Raw genomic sequence first — 20,115 nt, forward strand, 5'->3', positions numbered from 1 at the left:
TGAACCTGCTGATCAGTAAAAGTGTCCCCAAAGGTCTAGGAAGGGAGCCGATGAGCTGAATCTGAAATCGCCCCATATACCCTCAAATAGGGCGTTATTTGAGGGGACAGCCATTTGAGGTGGTGTCCGAAACCATAGTGGACGTTATTGTGTGCTCTTATTCAATCCCACATTGCACCGCAATAACGAGTGTACAGTCGATGTACTCTCACCGGCTGTCTGAATTCGCTTACTCCTTTTCATTCACTCCTTCAAGTGAACAGTATTAGTGGACTAACTGGGATTGTGGTTTCCGGCTCCGCGTGCCCCACCAAAATATTCATCCAAAACAAAGACCTCTATGTAAACTGAATCAATAGTAAATTGTAAATGTGTTCAGCATTCTGTAACTAATATTTTTGGATTTTCTACACTATTTTAAATCGTAAAGTGAGCAGGATATATTAAAATTGAGCAAATGGCTTCGGCAGACATGTATTATGATACTTTAAGGGGCAGCGGGTTCCTGAGTCCTCCCCAGCTCTACAGCGCCCCACAAATTTTCAATGTAAATCTGTGGTAAAATATGGAACTGCAGCACGCTCTAATTGAGAGCCATTGTCACGTTACTTTTCACGTTACCTTACGAAAACCTCTCTCCAGACCAAGACGATATCAATCCGCTTCAGCTATGTGTATATTAAGCCCTATTCAGGTATTCAAGCCCTAATCCCAACACTAGTTTCCCAGGGGGTCATTGGAGAAATTCGTGTTTCATAGGCGTACTTTGCGATTTTAATCCTGTCCGAATCTGCCAAGTCTGTTTTTCTCACACAACCTCAGTAAAAATTCCAGAGCAAATTACCTACTGTTTTTCGGCATGCTTTCATTTAGTTTCAATATGGATGGTATCCAATGAAAAAGTAACATATACAATCAATAAATAGAGCTAAATCGCAGAAACTGCGAAGACTGCATATTTTAATATCAGTGTCAGGAAAGAGTAAGATATTTGTCTAGTGTGGTGGATTTTTCCTAAATCTGACTATCTAGAATAAAACTGTTGCGTCTACTCATCGACACAGAGCGTCTACTAATCGACACTTAATAAATAAAACTGTTGCGTCTACTCATCGACACAGAGCGTCTACAAATTGACACTTAATAACCTTTATACTCCAGCTCTTGCGTCTTCAGTCGACAACTGGCCGAGTCTACTAACCTAACTTCTTTGCTGCGCAGCATAAAAACAAATGAGACAGACTTCAGTAAATGTCCCTCAGATGGTTTATTCAAAACGGCCGGGAGTTCTCGAGCAATACTCAGAGATTCTCGGCCCAACATAAGAATACAATAGGCTTTATAGGGTAAAGCCAGACACATCAAAAAAGAATCATCATGACTAACATGTCATGCGCTATCAATATGATTGGTTAAATTGTTTAAAGCAAGCCCCCCCCTGTTATTACCCTTTGTTAGCTACATCAGCAAAATATCAAAAACATTGTAAGGGGTTAATATTTCAGTCAATCATTTCACAATACAGTCAAAATAAACAGGACATTGAGTCCTTTTTCAAAGTTCCATTCCACCAAGGTTACATTGAGTCAAAAGTTTGTTAGAAGGTTAGATCATATCGAAAGTTCGTCTGGTGGCTACATCCTAAATAAAAGGAAGTAAAAGTTATCCTGTTTTATTGTTAGATCTGGGGCCTCATTTATAAAGCTTGCGTATGCACAAAACGGGGCTGAAAACATGCGTACGCCAGTTCCTGCGCAAAAGGTGGGATTTATAAAGAAAAACTTGACGGGAAAATTTGCGCACCTGCACGCAAACTCTGACCCATGCGTACGAACGTTTTGGAGATGGAGCACTTTGGCGACACCGATGGTGAGCTGGAGTTAAATGTATTTTTGGTCACTTTTATACAGAAAATCTAAAGAAAATTAAACATATACAAAAAGATTATACAAATACAATTTCAATCACCAAGCCTGTCACTTGAAGCAAATATCCATTCCTTCTTAAATGTCCGCGGCAGCGAGTGTGTTGAGCCGTTTAGTGAAACTGACACAAATAACAGTTTAAATAAATAAAATACTTCTGATATAAACATTTATATCAAATATACCATTCAAATTAATGGAGTTAAACACTTAAACATGAAATCATTACTGAAGTTACAACATTTTTTTTTAAATTCAATCATTAGAAATATTTGTTGTGGATGCGATTGTTTTTGAACACTTTTCCTGTGGCGTGCTTTAATGTTATAACCACAGTCCACAGAGATAATTGCTTATCATGATAATACCAGATTGTCTGAGAAAATAGTTTCGTGCAAATAATGCCCAAGGCCTATCTGTTTCCATAAAAAATATAAATCAATTAAAAATACAATTCGGCCAGTGGAAAAGATTGAGAAAAACTTTCTCTGAAATGTATTTTACACTATTTGATTTATGTAGGCTATTCAAAAACAAGGCAAGGATAGACAACTACTTGATTTGTATTAATGTAATGTTTCTTTCTTCTACCGTTTATATCATTTGCATATGATTATTCATCCACGTGATAACGTTTAAGTTATCACGTGGATGAATAATCATATGCAAATGATATGTAGATGAGGATCTGCATAGTAAAACTAGGCGTTGTAAGCTCCATATATGGTTATTTCGGGTGGAGACGCATGTGCGCACAATCTTCCGCTGACTGGGATTTATAAAGTGAATTCTGCGCAGGTTCTGGCGTACGCACGGTTTTATAAGTCTGAATATTTTTTTGCGTACGCCATTTTTGGCTTTCGGGCGCACGTACACTTTTAGTAAGGTTCCAGTTTTATAAATGAGGCCCCTGGAATGGAAAGTTAGTCACCATCAGACATAGAAAATGGGAAGTGTAATAAAAAGTTTATCATAAGATGAAAATCTAAGTTCAGATTTTCATGGTTAGTAACATAATTAATCTTATCTAATTAATTCCACTGCACTAGATACTAGAAAAGTTTGTCTAGAATTGTCTAGAAACAGCCACTGCAATAAACTTGTGAAGTTTACTTAAATAGGGTTTCTTATAATAAATTAAAATTATGTTAACAAATAATAAAGACATAATTAAATTAAATCATTAAAAGACATTTATGTCATACGTGATGCACGCATGCACAAGCACATGACCTTCTGTAATGCCCACGTCTAGAAAACACACACTCGACCTCCGTAATAAACATGGAGATGTTTGTCCCGTCTGAATCGGAAAATGAAATCACAGACGTCGAGTGATAAGAATTGTGACTCAAACGCCGTTTAGAAAACTAGTCCCGTCCGAATAGGGCTTTAGTCTGCATCAGTAACTTGTTGGCATGTCTGTTTAAACACGCTAATATGAATAGCCTTTATATAGTTCTGTTGTGTTTGTTTTATGTTTGTTCTGAGAATAGAAATGACTTTCTTTTTCTCACAGGAATTCTTCCATAACTTGTAACATTCTAAAACAACATTCAGAGGCAATAAACACTACATTAAGGCAATACTAAGATAGCATTTTATGCTTGCCTGTCAATCAACATTAGAGCACCACCCTTAGGCTGAATAATTCAATTCACATTTATTTGTATAGCGCTTTTCACAATACACATCATTTCAAAGAGTCCACATTACAATTTAGAGTGATCTGTGATCAGAGGTAACTGTCTACTACAGGGTTCGTACGGGTGCTTGAAATTAGGGATGTCCCGATACCACTTTTTGCAGAACGAGTCCGATACCGATACTTTGATTTTTGTTATTTTCATGCTTAATTAAGCCTGCTAAAATGCATTGTATGAGCTTCTGTTACTGTCACTGTTCATTCTATTGCTCTATCATATTTTATCTTTCATTTAATATCACAGCACATATTTAGAGCTGTTTCAGCAGGGCTCAGTGCTGAGGATCGGGTCAGCGGTCCAAATGTTTGTCAAAACCAGTGAAATATCAATTATTTAATCCAATTTTGATACTACAACAAAAGCAGCCAAATTAATGTGAATTTAAAACAAGTAAGCAGTCAGTAACAAAATAAGAACAAACAATCGAATTACAAATAGGACAAATAAATACAATAGAACAAAGAAAGGCTACAAATGAAATAAACAGTGTTTTTAGAGTTTTTCAGGTAGATCTAACAGTTACAGAAATTTGAATAAAGTAATCAAATGTGAAAAAAAGCATATTCATTACTGTATAAATTATATATAGATAGATATTTTTGTAAAGTTGAAAAGGGTAGCCTATTTAGTCAAGAGCAGTGAGTATTTCTTTGTCCTTTGTTTGATTAACATTAAAACACAGAAGCAGGTTTATCGAACCTTAAGACCGAACGCACAGACCGCATTTGAACATGGCTATGTTCATTTGAGATATAACCGACTTTGTTTACTATAGGATACTCGCCAAGACGGGTGTTATTACATAATTTTGTGTGAATTCGTCCGTACAAGCGCAAGTCGTGAAAGACAATTTAATTCAGTATTCGCATGCCGAGACGCTGGTTTACGGGGCGCGCGCTTCGGATGTTTGCGTTCATGGAACTTCTTGGCCTGCACACGTCCTGTAATAATGTAGGAAACCACGTGTTATACTTAAATCAGGTAAGTAACAGTTCATGTTTTACTTTACTTACATTTACGATTTAGTTTTTTCACCCAAATAACATGTGCTGAGTGAGTGAACGATCAGCAATCAAGAGCATTCAACAGAAGTGCGCTCGCTCTCTATCTCTCTCGTCAGTTAACTTAGTAAGCTGCATGCCTCGTTTTATTTTCTTTGCCATTGACATCTGACTGAACAAACTTTCCACTAATGTCTGTTTAAAGGGATGTGCTCGACCGGCTCTGTGCCGTTGCGCACTTAATCCACTGCGCGTTTTTCTCTTATCAGCTCGCGCACCACAGCTATGTTACTATACACACGCACCTTGTACGAACCCTGTGAAATGAGCCCAAACCGCCGACATTATACTTTTCTATGCCTCAGTTCACCTCCACAAAGCACTCGCGGCGGCCAGTTTCGTTTTGCAAAATGTACGTGGTATCGGCGAATTTTTATGAGTACGAGTACGAGTATATGAGGACAGTATCGGCCCGATGCCAGTATCGGTATCGGGACATCCCTACTTGAAATCCTTGAAAATGCTTGAATTTTGATGTTGTGTTTTCAAGGTTTGAAAAGTGCTTAAATTTTGGATAAAAAGCTTGAAATTGTACCTAAATAAATACCTATCTGACTGAATAGTTTGTTTATTAAATGGAGAAATAAAATGTAGCCCTTCAGATACAGAGCGATTTATGCTACGCTGGCCAGAGCAAAAGTAGGAGATAAAGTAAGATAAAGTGTATTCTCCAACACTCAACAAAAGACATCAACATATAGGGGTACACTTTATTCAAACCCAGCTAACACAGTTACGTTGTGAAGACGTAACCGGACCGGACCATATTCGTCGTAGCGACGTACCACATAACGTCCCAGCGACGTAACTTTGTGATCACCATAATCGTTGTGGCGATGTTATAGTGGTATGTCGCAAGAACATAACGGGTACGTCTCAGTGACCAAACTGGCATGTTGCGAGGACGTAACATCACAGGACCATATTAGTCGGTGAGACGTGCCAAATAACGTTCCAGCAACATAACTTTGTGATTCCTGTATTTGTTGTGGCGACGTTATAACTGTACGTTGTTGGAGCGTGGCAGGTATGTCCTAACGAACAAAATACCACGTCCGCATTTATTTTTCAAACACTTCTCATCTTTAGTTCTGGTAATGAAGATGTGCTTGATCCATAATCTTGATATCCGCATAGAACTGATAAACTCACACATTTCATTCTCTGCTGTAAAACCTTATAAATTCTAATAGGGAATTGTGTATTGTTTTCAGTTAATACATATAGGGATCAATATATATATGTAACGGAAACCAATACAAACCCCTATTAAATTCTAAATAGAAAATGGCCCAAAACCACACATTTATTCACTGTTACTTTGTACAATTACTAAGCCAATACATTTTGAACATTAACGATTTTTTAACCATGTAAAGTGTTAACAAGTTATGAGTACAGAAATTTAACACGTCAATTAATTAATAAAAAAACATAATCAATGAATAATGTAACCAACTATTATTTTTTATTGAAAAAAGTGTTTTATCATTAGGGATGGGTGTAGTTAAATAATGATTTTATCACTGATACTTATCAATACTCTTATTGACACTCTTCTCTATAATTTGGCGTAAAAACAATAAAGACATTTTAAAAAAAGAAATAAAAAGATTCAGCAGTTTAATTTTATTTGCAGAAAATGCCATGTTTAAAGTGTAAGTTGCAGGTTAACCACCACAGGCAATTAATGTGTAAATTAAAGTGCTCTATATGTATACATTTAATTATTTCTGTCTTAAAATGCGTTAAAATAACATTTATTGGGGTTTCTTCAAAGGTAGCGTGTTTTTTCAGTAACTGGGTGATGACGTCATAAGAGGAACTCGCAACCCATACTCTGCTAGATTCTTACTGTATTATGGCTATTTGGAGAACGACTGAGGATGTGGGAAACCATCAAATTCTTTATGGACCACAGCCCTACAATTTTTAACCGGTCAGGCGTGAGAGAGGGGAGGAAATTACCAGGACCCATGGCACTCAAAGAGTTATTAATGCTTGGTGTGAGGAGAATGAGTGGAGGGTTGGCCAGGTATCCTGGTGAGTAGCTACGTTAGAGCTAGTCTAGGCTAGCCTGGTGTAAACTGAACCCGGATAATATAAGGGAACAAGCCAGTCTTTTCAAAATCTTGCTGTCATGTAGAATAGCAAAGAGGGACAACGACTGAAGACATTATTTACTTACATGGTGTCAGTATAAATCAGAGCTGTAGAGATGCACACACTGCACAGGCACCAATCGCTAGTCTCATCGACGCCTCAAACGTCATGTAATACCCTTCCTCAATCCACGCTTTATCAATTTCTCACGATTTAATTAGCGATGTTTATTGTCAGAAAAGAAAAAGAGAGATCGATGTCCCCATCACTGTGTTTGTGTGGGCTACGCCACCCAATTAAATCAGCAGTGGAGAGTATGTGCTGCCGCGAGGTGAACGCGTTTTGGAGTTTAGTGGAACAGCTCGACCTGCGACCGGCTGATCTGACGTGCCTGAACCCGTTTGTTTTGCGAATAGCTTATTCTCATTTCAGGCAGGATCACGGTCCCCTTGAAGTCAGCACACACGAGTATGTTTACAGTTGAGTTATTTTATCCATAATTTTTTTATCAAATAAAACATACAACCAACTTTTCTGTAGTTATGTAAGGCATCTATAGCTTTCAAAGAAATGCATGAGTAATTACATTTAGCTGCTAGCGTACTATTGACTATGCCGGTAACTCTACTAGTGAGTTCCTCTTATGACGTCACGCCCCATCTAGTGGAAGGGAGCAGGAGCGGTTAAAACCACTGTTAAAAGTGGCAACTTTTCATATTATATTCAGCATTTTGGTATATAAAACAATGGTGGGCGGTTCTTATCTTTGTGTTTAATAAACACATTGCATTATCTTCGTGAAAAATTTAACCTGCAATTTACACTTTAATAAAAGTAAATAAGCTACAGAAGAAGGTGAAATGCAGAAAAGAGAAAGAAGAATATACAGAAAACTATTTCTTAGGATAACAAAATTGATGTTTTAGGTTTACATATTCAGTGAATATTGCTCATATATGACACATACATTTATACACTTACATTTGAATGTCAAAGCCTTCTTAAAATAAATTAAATGAGTACATTTTTTAAATTTGAGATGATAAAAAGAAGGAAAAAAACAAATGTATGGTTATATAGGTAAAACACATTGTGGGGAAAAATGGATATGAAGTTATTTAATAAGCTTCCTCACTTCACCTGTGTTTCCTCTCTGGCAGCAGCTTTCTTCAGAAAGGTTGAAATCGTGTAGCTTTCCCTCTGTTGTCGCTGCTAAAATAACAGAACATTTATCAATATTTGTTTACCGTGAAAGATCAAAACGCATTTTAACTAGTTTCAGACATTTTTTTTGCGCTCCGTGTAAGTGACGTCATCGATTAACAGCACAAACATGTGTTAAATATCAGTTTGTTAAATAAATTAGCCAACTTCCAATCACCCACTCAACTGACATCAAAACCTTTACAAAACTAACAAAACAAAAAAATCTCGTCTACACATAAAGACGTGATTAAATAAAAGCCCAAACTTTTATAAAAAAGAGTTTAGGTTAGCCACAGTTAACGTTAACGTTAAGTTAAGTTACCTCTTCTGAAAACGGGTGAGATGCTAACAGACTTTTTCGAAGACACTAAACTATTTATATTAAGTAAATATTCAACAGATGTGTGTCAATAACACGTAAGAAAAGTGTCAGGAACAGTTGTGTGTATTATTTGTGTGATTTTAGAGACTTAAACTCACCTGAAAGCAGTGAAAACAACAGCAAGAGAGGGAGTTCGCTTCTTGTCAGTTGTGTTTGTTGCGCCGTTTCCATGGCAACTCTGCTGCGCGCTCCAGGGTTTGAAAGCTACTGGAATGTTCAACGCGCACGCAGTCAAGCGCATTTACACAAATAAACATCAAGAATTAACACATTAGGCTAAATGAATAAAATTCTTATTTTGAAGTTCTTCGACCCACTCATATATGTGCAAAATGAAGACGTGGCTCCTCCACGTGAAGTGGCACTTTTAAATTTTTTGTTGTTTTTACGAACACTCAACCTCCTTAATAAATAAATAAATATAATATAATATAATATAATATATACAGTGATGGTCAGAATTAATGGCACCCCTGGTAAATAAGATAAAAAATGGCTGTAAAAAATAAATCTGCATTGTTTATCCTTTTGATCTTTCATTAAAAAACCTTTCATTGAAGTAAAAGAATTGAAAGTGGGGGTAAATCACATTATAAAATAAATGTTTTTCTCCAAAACACGCTGGCCGTAATTATTGGCACCCTGTTATTAAATACTTTTTGCAACCTTCTTTTGCCAAGATAACAGATCTGAGTTTTCTTCTTTAATGCCTGATGAGTTTGGAGAACACCTGACGAGAGATCAGAGATCATTCCTCCATACAGAATCTCTCCAGATCCTTCAGATTCACAAGTTCATGTTGGTGCTTCTTCTCTTCAGTTCAGCCCACTCATTTTCTATAGGGTTCAGGTCAGGGAACTGGGACGGTCATGGCAGAAGCTTCATTTTGTGCTCAGTTACACATTTTTGTGTTGATTTTGATGTTTGTTTTGGACCGTTGTCCTGATGAAAGATTCAACCACGGCCCATTATAAGATTTCTAGCAGAGGCAGACAGGTTTTGATTTTTTATCTGTTGGTATTTGCTAGAATCCATAATACCATGTATCTGAACAAGATGTCCAGGACCTCCAGCAAAAAAATAGGACCACAACATATAAGATCCAGCAGTATATTTAACCATAGGCATGGGGTACTTTTTATCCCTGTTTGCACCAAACACATCTGGTGGGTTTTCTGCCAAAAAGTCATTTTTTTTGTTTCATCTGACCATAGAATCCGGTCCCTTTTGAAGTTCCAGTCGTGTCTGACAACTGAATATGCTGGAGTTTATTTTTGGAGGAGCGAGGAGGATTTTTCTTGAAACCCTCCCAAACAACATGTGGATGTGTAAGGGTTGTTTGATCATTTTTTTTAGGCTTTCTGACCCCCAAGACTCAACTGATCTCTGCAATTCTCCATCTGTGATCCTTGGAGAGTCTTTGGCCACTCAAACTTTCCTCCTCACTATCCATTAAGACAATATAGACACACGTCCTCTTCCTGGCAGATTCGTAACATCTTTAGTTGATTAGAACTTCTTAATTATTGCCCTGATGGTCAAAATGGGGATTTTCAATTCTTTAGCTATTTTCTTACAGCCACTTTCTATTTTGTGAAGCTCAACATTCTTTTGATGCACATTAGAACTATATTCTTTGGTTTTACTCATTGTGATGGATGATTAAAGAAATTTGGCCTTTGTGTATCCGTCATATTTAAACTCCTGTGAAACAAGAAGTAATAGCTGGACAATTTCATGTTTCTAGTCACCCTGGTGTGCTAAAAAAGGTAAATATTAATGGGAATATACTTCAGAGATATTTTACTCGTAAAAAATTCTAGGGGTGCCAATAATTGTGGCCGAAGTGTTTTGGAGAAAAACATTTATTTCATAATGTGATTTCCTCCCCACTTTCAATTCTTTTACTTCAATGAAAGGTTCGATTTTTGCACAAATTAACGTGCCATAACTAATGGCCCTTTCAGACAGGACGTGGAATGCGCTGTCCCATCCCAGGGATATATGGGATCCCATATATCCCTGGGATGGGACAGCGCATTCCACGTCCTGTCTGAAAGGGCCATTAGTGACTGAGAGTACTTGGTGTGATAATGTAATGTTAGTATTGCATGTCCGTTATGGCACGTTCTTTTGTGGAATATGTAGTGAACATAGCCAAAGTTACAGCACAGTAACTGTAACGTTAACTACCTGCAAATTAAAACCTACAAACGTTAACCCGTTAATCATTGATTGCTGAACAGAAATCGTGTCAGATGGAGTGTCATACAAGTAGCCTACTGGAAGGTTGAGGATGGCCTTATGCAATATTTACACTGCTCTATTCCAGTAGATAAATGTATATGTCTTGGCAATGAAATATTTATATTTTTTATTAATATAGGCTATTTATCAGCCTGTGCACTGTCAGAGTCTTCTGGGTTAAAATGGAATTACAGGTTGTTGTTGCACTGTCCCAGATTTTGTTCAAACCTTGTCTATATCAAGAATGTGTCCCAAAACCAAGGCCTGTAAAATATTTCTGTTCAAATCCTATGTCTTCATATTTTCAGCCCTTCATCAAAAATCACATTATCTGGGAAGCAATATTTGGACATTAATATAATGAAAAGTATTATTCATAGGCATTATCTACTTAAAGAGTGATACATTTTGAAAAATAAAACTTGTGATTTGCTTAAATATCTGATCCTTCTGCTATTACGAAACACAATTTTGGCTGTTTCTAGCATTATCTCTTTTAATGTGATAAAAACACTAAATAATAATTTTGACAATGTATTGGTATGTTATTTACGGTGGTGTAAGGTGCCGGAAAAAGCTTTAAAATGGACCTTGAAAGTGCTTGTAAAGTGCTTGAATTTGACCTTGGTAAAGGTGTACGACCCTGTGTCTTAAGTTATGGATTTCAGAAATGTACATATACAAATCCCAGTTAGCTAAAAATGTATTAATTTAAATAACACAAGGACGTTAGACCTGTGCCAAAAGTGTCTCTGCATGTGTTCAGCGATTAGAATGTTAAGCTTACAAAATGTTTATCATAAACTAGCGCTAAGATCCAGAATCAGCCCTGCCTAAATTTAAATACTGCTAGAATACTTTAAGTACTTTATAGTATATACTTATTATCAATGTTGAAAACAGTTGTGCTGCTTAATACTTTGTGTATACACTGCATGATTATTTTCATTATCAGTTTTATTTATCAGTTGTCACAGCTATGATGTTTAACTGCGGTTTAAGCAGGAATTACAGCAGTGGCAAAACAGTATAGTATAGTATATACTTTTTTATAATAAGGCGTCATTTAAGCATTTCCAAAAGAAGTGTTTCAGCTGGAACAAAGAATGTGTATTTAAGGTCTGCGTTGGAGCAGAGTGATATTGTTTCATTTCTTGCATACGTGTGCTTTCAGAGCTCTGCAGGACTGTTAATGAAGAGCTTGGACAGAGACATGTTTGACGCAGAGCCGATGAGAGAGCTGAGCGGGAGGAGACCTCTTCTCAGCACAGACTTCCAGGGGCAGAAAGTAGTCCTAAAGGTCAGTTACTATGGGATTAATTTCCCGTCAAAAGTATTGCCGGTCAATGTCTTTAACTGTGAAGACATTTTGAAAAGACAAGAGTAAAGAACAATGTAATTACACACCAAAAACGTGAAATATATGGTGCGTTTAAGCGCTCCTGGGAAGTTCGTACTTGCGAGGTGGGAAGTCGTGTTTATGACGGCATGTGCGTTGTTCAAGTCACTTTTGTCGGAGTAAGATGGCACTGTACATTTTTTTAATTAATTACACAAAAATAGAGAAAGTTTCTTAAACTCTAGTTCTAGAAAATTAAAAACAAAGAAATGTGCATCAGGTGTGCTTTGTTTTTTTTAATGTTTTTAATTAATTTATGAAGCCACTGCAAACTTTATCGTTACATATTACATTGTTATATTATAATTCCATCATATTCTGTGCAGGCAATTAGCTTACTTTGCTGTAAATAGAAAAGTCTAGCAATTTCACTGCTAAATAGCTTCACACTCGTATTTACGACATTGTGGTGGCGTTCATGTGCGCTAAACTCGTAAATACGTTCGTTCAAACGACTTGAACGCACCAATAGTACAAATAAGCATGTGACGGACAAGTATAATGCTTCAGCATCAAGGAAGACCCAGACCCAGTCACATCTCAACATTATCCTACTTAACGATATAGAATAGGGCAGAAACCTTCCAGAGTCCTTATGTTATTTTTACTTGTACCCCAACTAATTTTGTATTTTTATAATATTGAATTAATGGCTCGCCCATACAGTGAGGAAAATAAGTATTTCAACACCCTGCTATTTTGCAAGTTCTCCCACTTAGAAATCATGGAGGGGTCTGAAATTGTCATCGTAGGTGCATGTCCACTGTGAGAGACATAATCTAAAAAAAAAAAATCCAGAAATCACAATGTATGATTTTTAAACTATTTATTTGTATGATACAGCTGCAAATAAGTATTTGAACACCTGAGAAAATCAATGTTAATATTTGGTACAGTAGCCTTTGTTTGCAATTACAGAGGTCAAACGTTTCCTGTAGTTTTTCCACCAGGTTTGCACACACTGCAGGAGGGATTTTGGCCCAGATCAGTCAGGTTTCTGGGCTGTCGCTGAGAAACACGGAGTTTGAGCTCCCTCCAAAGATTCTCTATTGGGTTTAGGTCTGGAGACTGGCTAGGCCACGCCAGAACCTTGATATGCTTCTTACAGAGCCACTCCTTGGTTATCCTGGCTGTGTGCTTCGGGTCATTGTCATGTTGGAAGACCCAGCCTCGACCCATCTTCAATGCTCTAACTGAGGGAAGGAGGTTGTTCCCCAAAATCTCGCAATACATGGCCCCGGTCATCCTCTCCTTAATACAGTGCAGTCGCCCTGTCCCATGTGCAGAAAAACACCCCCAAAGCATGATGCTACCACCCCCATGCTTCACAGTAGGGATGGTGTTCTTGGGATGGTACTCATCATTCTTCTTCCTCCAAACACGTTTAGTGGAATTATGACCAAAAAGTTCTATTTTGGTCTCATCTGACCACATGACTTTCTCCCATGACTCCTCTAGATCATCCAAATGGTCATTGGCAAACTTAAGACGGGCCTTGACATGTGCTGGTTTAAGCAGGGGAACCTTCCGTGCCATGCATGATTTCAAACCATGACGTCTTAGTGTATTACCAACAGTAACCTTGGAAACGGTGGTCCCAGCTCTTTTCAAGTCATTGACCAGCTCCTCCCGTGTAGTTCTGGGCTGATTTCTCACCTTTCTTAGGATCATTGAGACCCCACGAGGTGAGATCTTGCATGGAGCCCCAGTCCGAGGGAGATTGACAGTCATGTTTAGCTTCTTCCATTTTCTAATGATTGCTCCAACAGTGGACCTTTTTTCACCAAGCTGCTTGGCAATTTCCCCGTAGCCCTTTCCAGCCTTGTGGAGGTGTACAATTTTGTCTCTAGTGTCTTTGGACAGCTCTTTGATCTTGGCCATGTTAGTAGTTGGATTCTTACTGATTGTATGGGGTGGACAGGTGTCTTTATGCAGCTAACGACCTCAAACAGGTGCATCTAATTTAGGATAATAAATGGAGTGGAGGTGGACATTTTAAAGGCAGACTAACAGGTCTTTGAGGGTCAGAATTCTAGCTGATAGACAGGTGTTTTACATACTTATTTGCAGATGTATCATACATATAAATAGTTAAAAAATCATATATTGTGATTTCTGGATTTTTTTTTCTTTTTATTATGTCTCTCACAGTGGACATGCACCTACGATGACAATTTCAGACCCCTCCATGATTTCCAAGTGGGAGAACTTGCAAAATAGCAGGGTGTTCAAATACTTATTTTCCTCACTGTACCTGCCAGTAGTCTGCCAGTAGTTTTGTATTTTTAAAGTATTCATACACTATAATAATATGCTTGTTGCTTCTGCAAATTCTGTTTTTTGCACAAGAGAATATAATATAACATGAAGCCTAGCTCACTGCTAGGTACTACAGTTGAACTAAGAGTAAGATATGCCAGTCACAATTATGCTAGTACATTGTATACTGCTCATAATTGTAAATTGTCTTTATATTTTGTCCTGTTTTGTTTTCCTGTAAACAGATTTGTAGCTTTGTCTTTCGTGTACAGTATTTAATTTGTAACAAGGGTGTTGGTTTTATAAAATGTATCACATTTTGTGTTAAACTAAGATCATAAAATAATACAGTAAAGCAAATGAGCAAGATTGTTTTCCCCGATTATCAGCACGATTCTAAATGTATATTGAACTGTGTATAAAAGCAATATTTTTTCATTATCATAATTTAATTTAGGCTACATACAGAAATAATTATTGCATTTTCCAACGCAAAACAATGAACTATTTTCAGAAAATATGAGCCATTTTGTCTAGCGGTTGATGCATCCGCAGTTTGATGACGTGATATCAGACACAGAATACAAATGAATCACTTTTCATTTGGCGCCGATTTACGTGAGCTCTAACTGCAACGTTTGGAAAAGCAAGCGCAGAACGTGGAAATGAGTGAAATTTTTTACTTTTTGAACAATACATATCTTTTATAATTGAACCATAAACTTCTTTTCTTTTTTTCTTCTTTTTTTATGCCACGTGGTTTGATATTTTGTTAAAGGAACACGCCGACTTTTTGGGACTTTAGCTTATTCACCGTATCCCCCAGAGTTAGATAAGTCTATACATACCCTTCTCATCTCCGTGCCTGCCGTAACTCTGTCTGACGCTTCCAAGCACTGCTACTTCTGCGGAGTGATTTGCTCGCAGCACCGAGCAGGTGTTGCGCTAATCACTCCGCCCAAGTAGCAGTGCCCAGTATTATGTATACGTAATCACAACAGGATTACTAAGGATGTTGGGTTGTTTGCAGTGCTACGCTGTGGATGAAGAATCAGAGGTGAAGATGCTTGAACAAGCTGCTCACTATCACCGAGCTCAGCAGCAGAATCCGGCCTCAGCGGTTCCTCTTCTGGCGCTGTTTTGCGGCAAAGTTCTCTTCATATTTTACTATACTTGTTTCTGTCTTTTTTGCTGATGTTACTGCTCTGTACCATCTCATGTGTAAAATGTCTTCTGTTCTATCCAGTCTGATCCACTGGCATACATCATGGTACCACACTACTCTAATGGAAGTCTCAGGGCCATTCAGAAATCCTCCCCACTGTCCTCTTGTGTGAGTGCATCACTTCCAAATGTATTTGACAAACTTTACCACTTGTCTACAATGCATACAGATTAACATAAAATTCTCATAAAGCATATTTGTATTATTAAGAATTGAGTCATGACTGATTTTTATAATTGTATTTATTTAGACAAAAAGTATAGAATTTTAATATCAAGCCATAATAGGTTATCAGCTGTAACATTTTTGGTGCATCCATTTTGTGATTATTTTATTTTAAATGCATAAATCTATTTTTGTCCTCTTGTGATGTAGGAGGTTAGGAAGGTGATGAAGGGTGTAGCTCTGGGACTGCAGAGTCTTCATGCAGCATCTATTACTCATGCATCTTTGCATCCCAACAACGTGTTTGCCATCGGCCGAGAGAAAGGCGTTGTTGGAGATTACGATCTCACAAAGACACCTGTAAGTGGAAACTAAATGGAAACAGACCTGATCCTGATTATTAAACCTCAAACAATAGTTTTGATTATTTTTTTTATTTTTTTTAGGAGCAGAGGGTGTTTGACAGCGGGATGGTGGCTGGTTCCATCAGTTTGGTGGCTCCAGAGTTGAAGCAGGGTCAGCCGCCTTCCCCAGCCACTGATATGTATGCCTTTGGAGGAATCATGCTCTGGGTAGAACTATTGCTTTCTTGCTTGCTTATTTATTTATTAAATACAATTATAAGTTAATTATAGTATATAATTTCCATTATATTAAAAATATACATAAGTATGTAATTATAAGATATAAAAATATAAAATCAACTGGTATCTTTAAAGGGTAACTCTCACCAAATTGCAACCTAGGGTCTTTTTGTTAATCTACCCGAGGCAAACTTTCAATTAAAAGCATAATTATAATGTAAACGCCACTTTTAAGTTTAACCATATTTTCGTTTTCGGTCAAATTGCCTTTTGAATGGGAGTCATATGGCTGGGCACGACTATGATAGCATCAAAATATTGCTGAACACAAAGGAAGATATTTTGGAGAATCTCGTTTGGTTACTGAGATTCTTCAAAATATCTTCCTTTGTGTTCAGCAGAAGAAAGAAATTCATACAGGTTTGAAACAACTTGAGGGTGAGTAAATGATGACAGAATTTTCATTTTAAAGTGAACTATCCCTTTAAAACACTAAGAAGGCTCGACACAACATGAAACTTTGCTCAAAGTATCACCAGGGGCTCTACACATGAACTCGAGCATTGAGAACATTGTTTGTGTAAACAGAGTTTACTAAAAATAAAGGTTTTGAACAACTGTTGTTGTTTCCAGCCGCCTGCATTTTGACAGTCAAAAATAGTCGATCTCCGAATGCGAATGAACCGACTCTGAATTTTAGTATTGTTTCTTATATGAGGATCCTTTTTCAAATACAAGGACAATATTGATTTTCACTAAAGACAAAACAACAAATTATCTGTGAATTCATATGGAACTGAGCTTCAGGAGCTTTCCATCTTAACTCTCCTCCCTGTTACGTTGCATTCGGACATCAACTATTTTTGACTGACCAAATGCCGGCGGACAGAAACACTAACTGATTAAGTGAGTCGTACAAAACCTTTCTTTTTAGTCAGCTTTGTGTACACAAACAATGTTCTCAATGCTCGAGTTCATGTGTAGAGCCCCTGGTGATACTTAGAGCAAAGTTTCATGTTGTGTCGAGCCTCCTTAGTGTTTTAAAAATAGCGATTTTTGATGCTATCACTGTAGTGCCCCAAGCACTCCCATTCAAAAGGCATTTTGACCGAAAACGAAAATACGGTCAAACTTAAAAGTGCCGTTTCCATTCTAATTATGCTTTTACACGAATGTATGACTCGGGTAGATTAACAAAAATAGCCTAGGTTGCAATTTGGCGAGAGTTCCCTTCAAAGTGGCTCTATTATGCTTTTTCAGATTTTACCTTTCATATAGTGTGTAATATAGCTGTTTGCACTGTAATAAGTGATCAGTCGACTTACCCAAAAATGAAATTTCTGTAATTTATTACTCACCCGCATGTCGTTCCAAACCCCGTAAGACCTTTCTTTCATCTTCGGAACACAAATTAAGATATTTTTGATGAAATCGGAGAGATTTCTGTTCACTGATCACTTTTTACAGTGTGTGAATGTAAAAAGTCTGCAAAGTTTCAAAGATCACTGCCTGAAACAAGTGGTTCCAGACTTTTGAAGAACCTACGTAGGTTTGTAACGAATTTACATAATGCCACCCTATGGTGTTCATTGGGTGCCCACTAGCAATGTCTACTTTGCCCCACCCTCAAACACTGTAGTTGTAGCTGAGGCCTGGAAGAGTTTGGTTCATGTTGTCGGCATGTCGAGAAGACGCCGTTTTCTGCACAGCGAAATCCTATGGAGCCCGTAAAGGGACATGGTGATGGAAAAATGTTTACATGGGAGGGAAAAAATATATATTTTTTGCTTTCTTCTGCGAAACTTAGCGTTTACTCACGAAACCTTTGCATTCCCTCCCAAAAACGTTTGCGTTCCCCAGTGAAACCTGTTCTTTGCGAGCAAATGAAAAGTTTCTTGGAGGAACGCAAAACATTTGCGGGAGAACACAAAAGTATTGACTCACAATGTTCACCATGTTCCTTTAGGGACTCAATAAAAATACACTTATTATACACTTTTAAAGGATGAGGACTCTTTGAAATTGATACGGTAAAACCAACGCCATCAGAGTGCAACAGTCAAGTCCCGGAAATAAACCCCATTCATTTTCTCCATAGGGAAATTGATTTTTAAAGATAACTAACAAACCTTTAGAGACAGTCCTACTGTGTGCTACGAGGTTGTCAGACAATGGAATTCATGATGAAAAACTACATTACCCATGATGCTGTACAGTTCAAAATGACAATCAAAATGCACCACTCTAGCTCCACCCACTCCTATAAAGTTAATGATGTAAGCATTGTCCCTGTTTTGATTGTTGATGTCCCTACGTTCTCAAAATACTTATTGGTATGTATGTGCATGTTTTGCAAAAAAAACTTAAAATATATTGTTTTTACTTATAATCAACATTTTTTAAATTAGTAGTTTTATATTTCTCCATAGTTTTTAATTTGATTAGCCTTTTTGCAGTGCTTCATGGGATTGTAGTTTTTTCCCTTATTAAAACTCCCTTGTTAAATATACTTTTATACCTTTGTCTTTTTGTCTGATTTTCAAAGACTTTTTTTTGCTTCAAATCAAAGTTTGAAATGTTATGATTAATCTCGTAGCTGGTTGCTTTAGTTCATGGCTTATAACGCATTGTATTAATCCCCATGGGAGAAATTAATGGAAAAAATGCTTCTGGAACCAATGCCGCTGAAAAAGTGGGTTGGCACTGTTGCACTCTATTCAAGTGCCGAAAAAGCATCCTGAGCTGAGATTCAGATATGGTAATGGCAATTTTGTTTGACATGTGCTGTACACAGTAGACCAATCAGAGAGTCCCAATCATCATCGAACCGTTTCAGACACTGAGAAAAGAGGTGATGCTGTAATGTATATTATAAGAAAATTAAAGTGTTTTTTGACCTTGAATGCATGTAAACCTATTAGGGGAGACCTCCAAAACAAGAAGCCTTTAAAATAACATAATTTGGGCACTTTAAAAATAACTATTTGTGTAAATCTAAGTCTTTTTCTGTCAGTAAAGTAGACTTTTCTGTTCACAGCTGCATGTTCCAGACTTCAGCGGAACTCTAGAGAATGAGCATCAAAATGTCGAGTTCACTGATTTGGATCTGGTATGTAGAATATAAGAGCTGATAAATATTTGTATAATATTAATTTAAGTTTAAAATTATTACTCCAAAATGATTCAATCATCTAATGTATCTCTGACAGGGTTCTCAGTTGCTGAAGCTCCTCTCAAAGCTGCTGATTTCCTCTACAAGACTGTCTGCTTCCGAAGCCCTGAAAGATGACTACTTCATCTCAGTTGATGTGTAAAAGTCAAATGTGTTCATGTTTGCGTTCTTTACCCTTTTTTTTATAATTTTCTCATAAGAAAAAAACCCCACAGAAGTGTTCGTTTGTTCCTCACACCCTGTTTCGTGTTCCTTGAACAAATAAACATAAATATATAAAGGCAGAATAAAGTGGGAATCTTTGTCAATACAGTTCATTATGTGCATCAGAGAAGAGGAAGAATATGCTTGGTTTTTCCATTTTGTGATGTTTTATCCTGTTCCAGATCCGATCAGTGTAACATAAAAGGCTGTCAGCTTTAATCTTAGTCACTGACAAGACCTTACTTTGAAATTGTCTGTTCAAAAAGTGTCTCCATAATATCTTTTATCTTTCTGTCCTCGTTTTTTCTCCAGGATCATCAAAAAGTGACCCATAAATTCTGAAAAGCAATTTGGCATGCTACTGAATTTTCACAGGAATTATATGAGTGTATAATAACTTTATAATTTCATCAACAAATTTGTGAGAAAGTAAAACCGCATTTTTATTAGTATTTTGTGCACAGCACCAATCACCCT

The 20,115-nt window shown here is 37.2% G+C and overlaps 1 protein-coding gene across 1 annotated transcript in view; it reads left to right on the forward strand.

Annotated features, from left to right (window-relative positions):
* stk31 (serine/threonine kinase 31) overlaps window positions 1-19,740 on the forward strand; it is a 30,900-nt gene extending 11,160 nt beyond the window's left edge. The window contains exons 20-26 of the mRNA XM_084435701.1: window positions 11,805-11,930; window positions 15,319-15,438; window positions 15,535-15,621; window positions 15,889-16,038; window positions 16,125-16,250; window positions 19,300-19,371; window positions 19,472-19,740. Coding sequence (XP_084291827.1) covers window positions 11,805-11,930; window positions 15,319-15,438; window positions 15,535-15,621; window positions 15,889-16,038; window positions 16,125-16,250; window positions 19,300-19,371; window positions 19,472-19,576 — 786 coding nt within the window. The 3' untranslated portion in view covers window positions 19,577-19,740. The remainder of the gene's footprint in view (window positions 1-11,804; window positions 11,931-15,318; window positions 15,439-15,534; window positions 15,622-15,888; window positions 16,039-16,124; window positions 16,251-19,299; window positions 19,372-19,471) is intronic.
* Window positions 19,741-20,115: the final 375 nt, after the last annotated feature.

This window comes from Rutilus rutilus (genome assembly GCF_951802725.1).
Source record: "Rutilus rutilus genome assembly, chromosome: 17".
Classification (NCBI taxonomy): Eukaryota; Metazoa; Chordata; class Actinopteri; order Cypriniformes; family Leuciscidae; genus Rutilus; species Rutilus rutilus.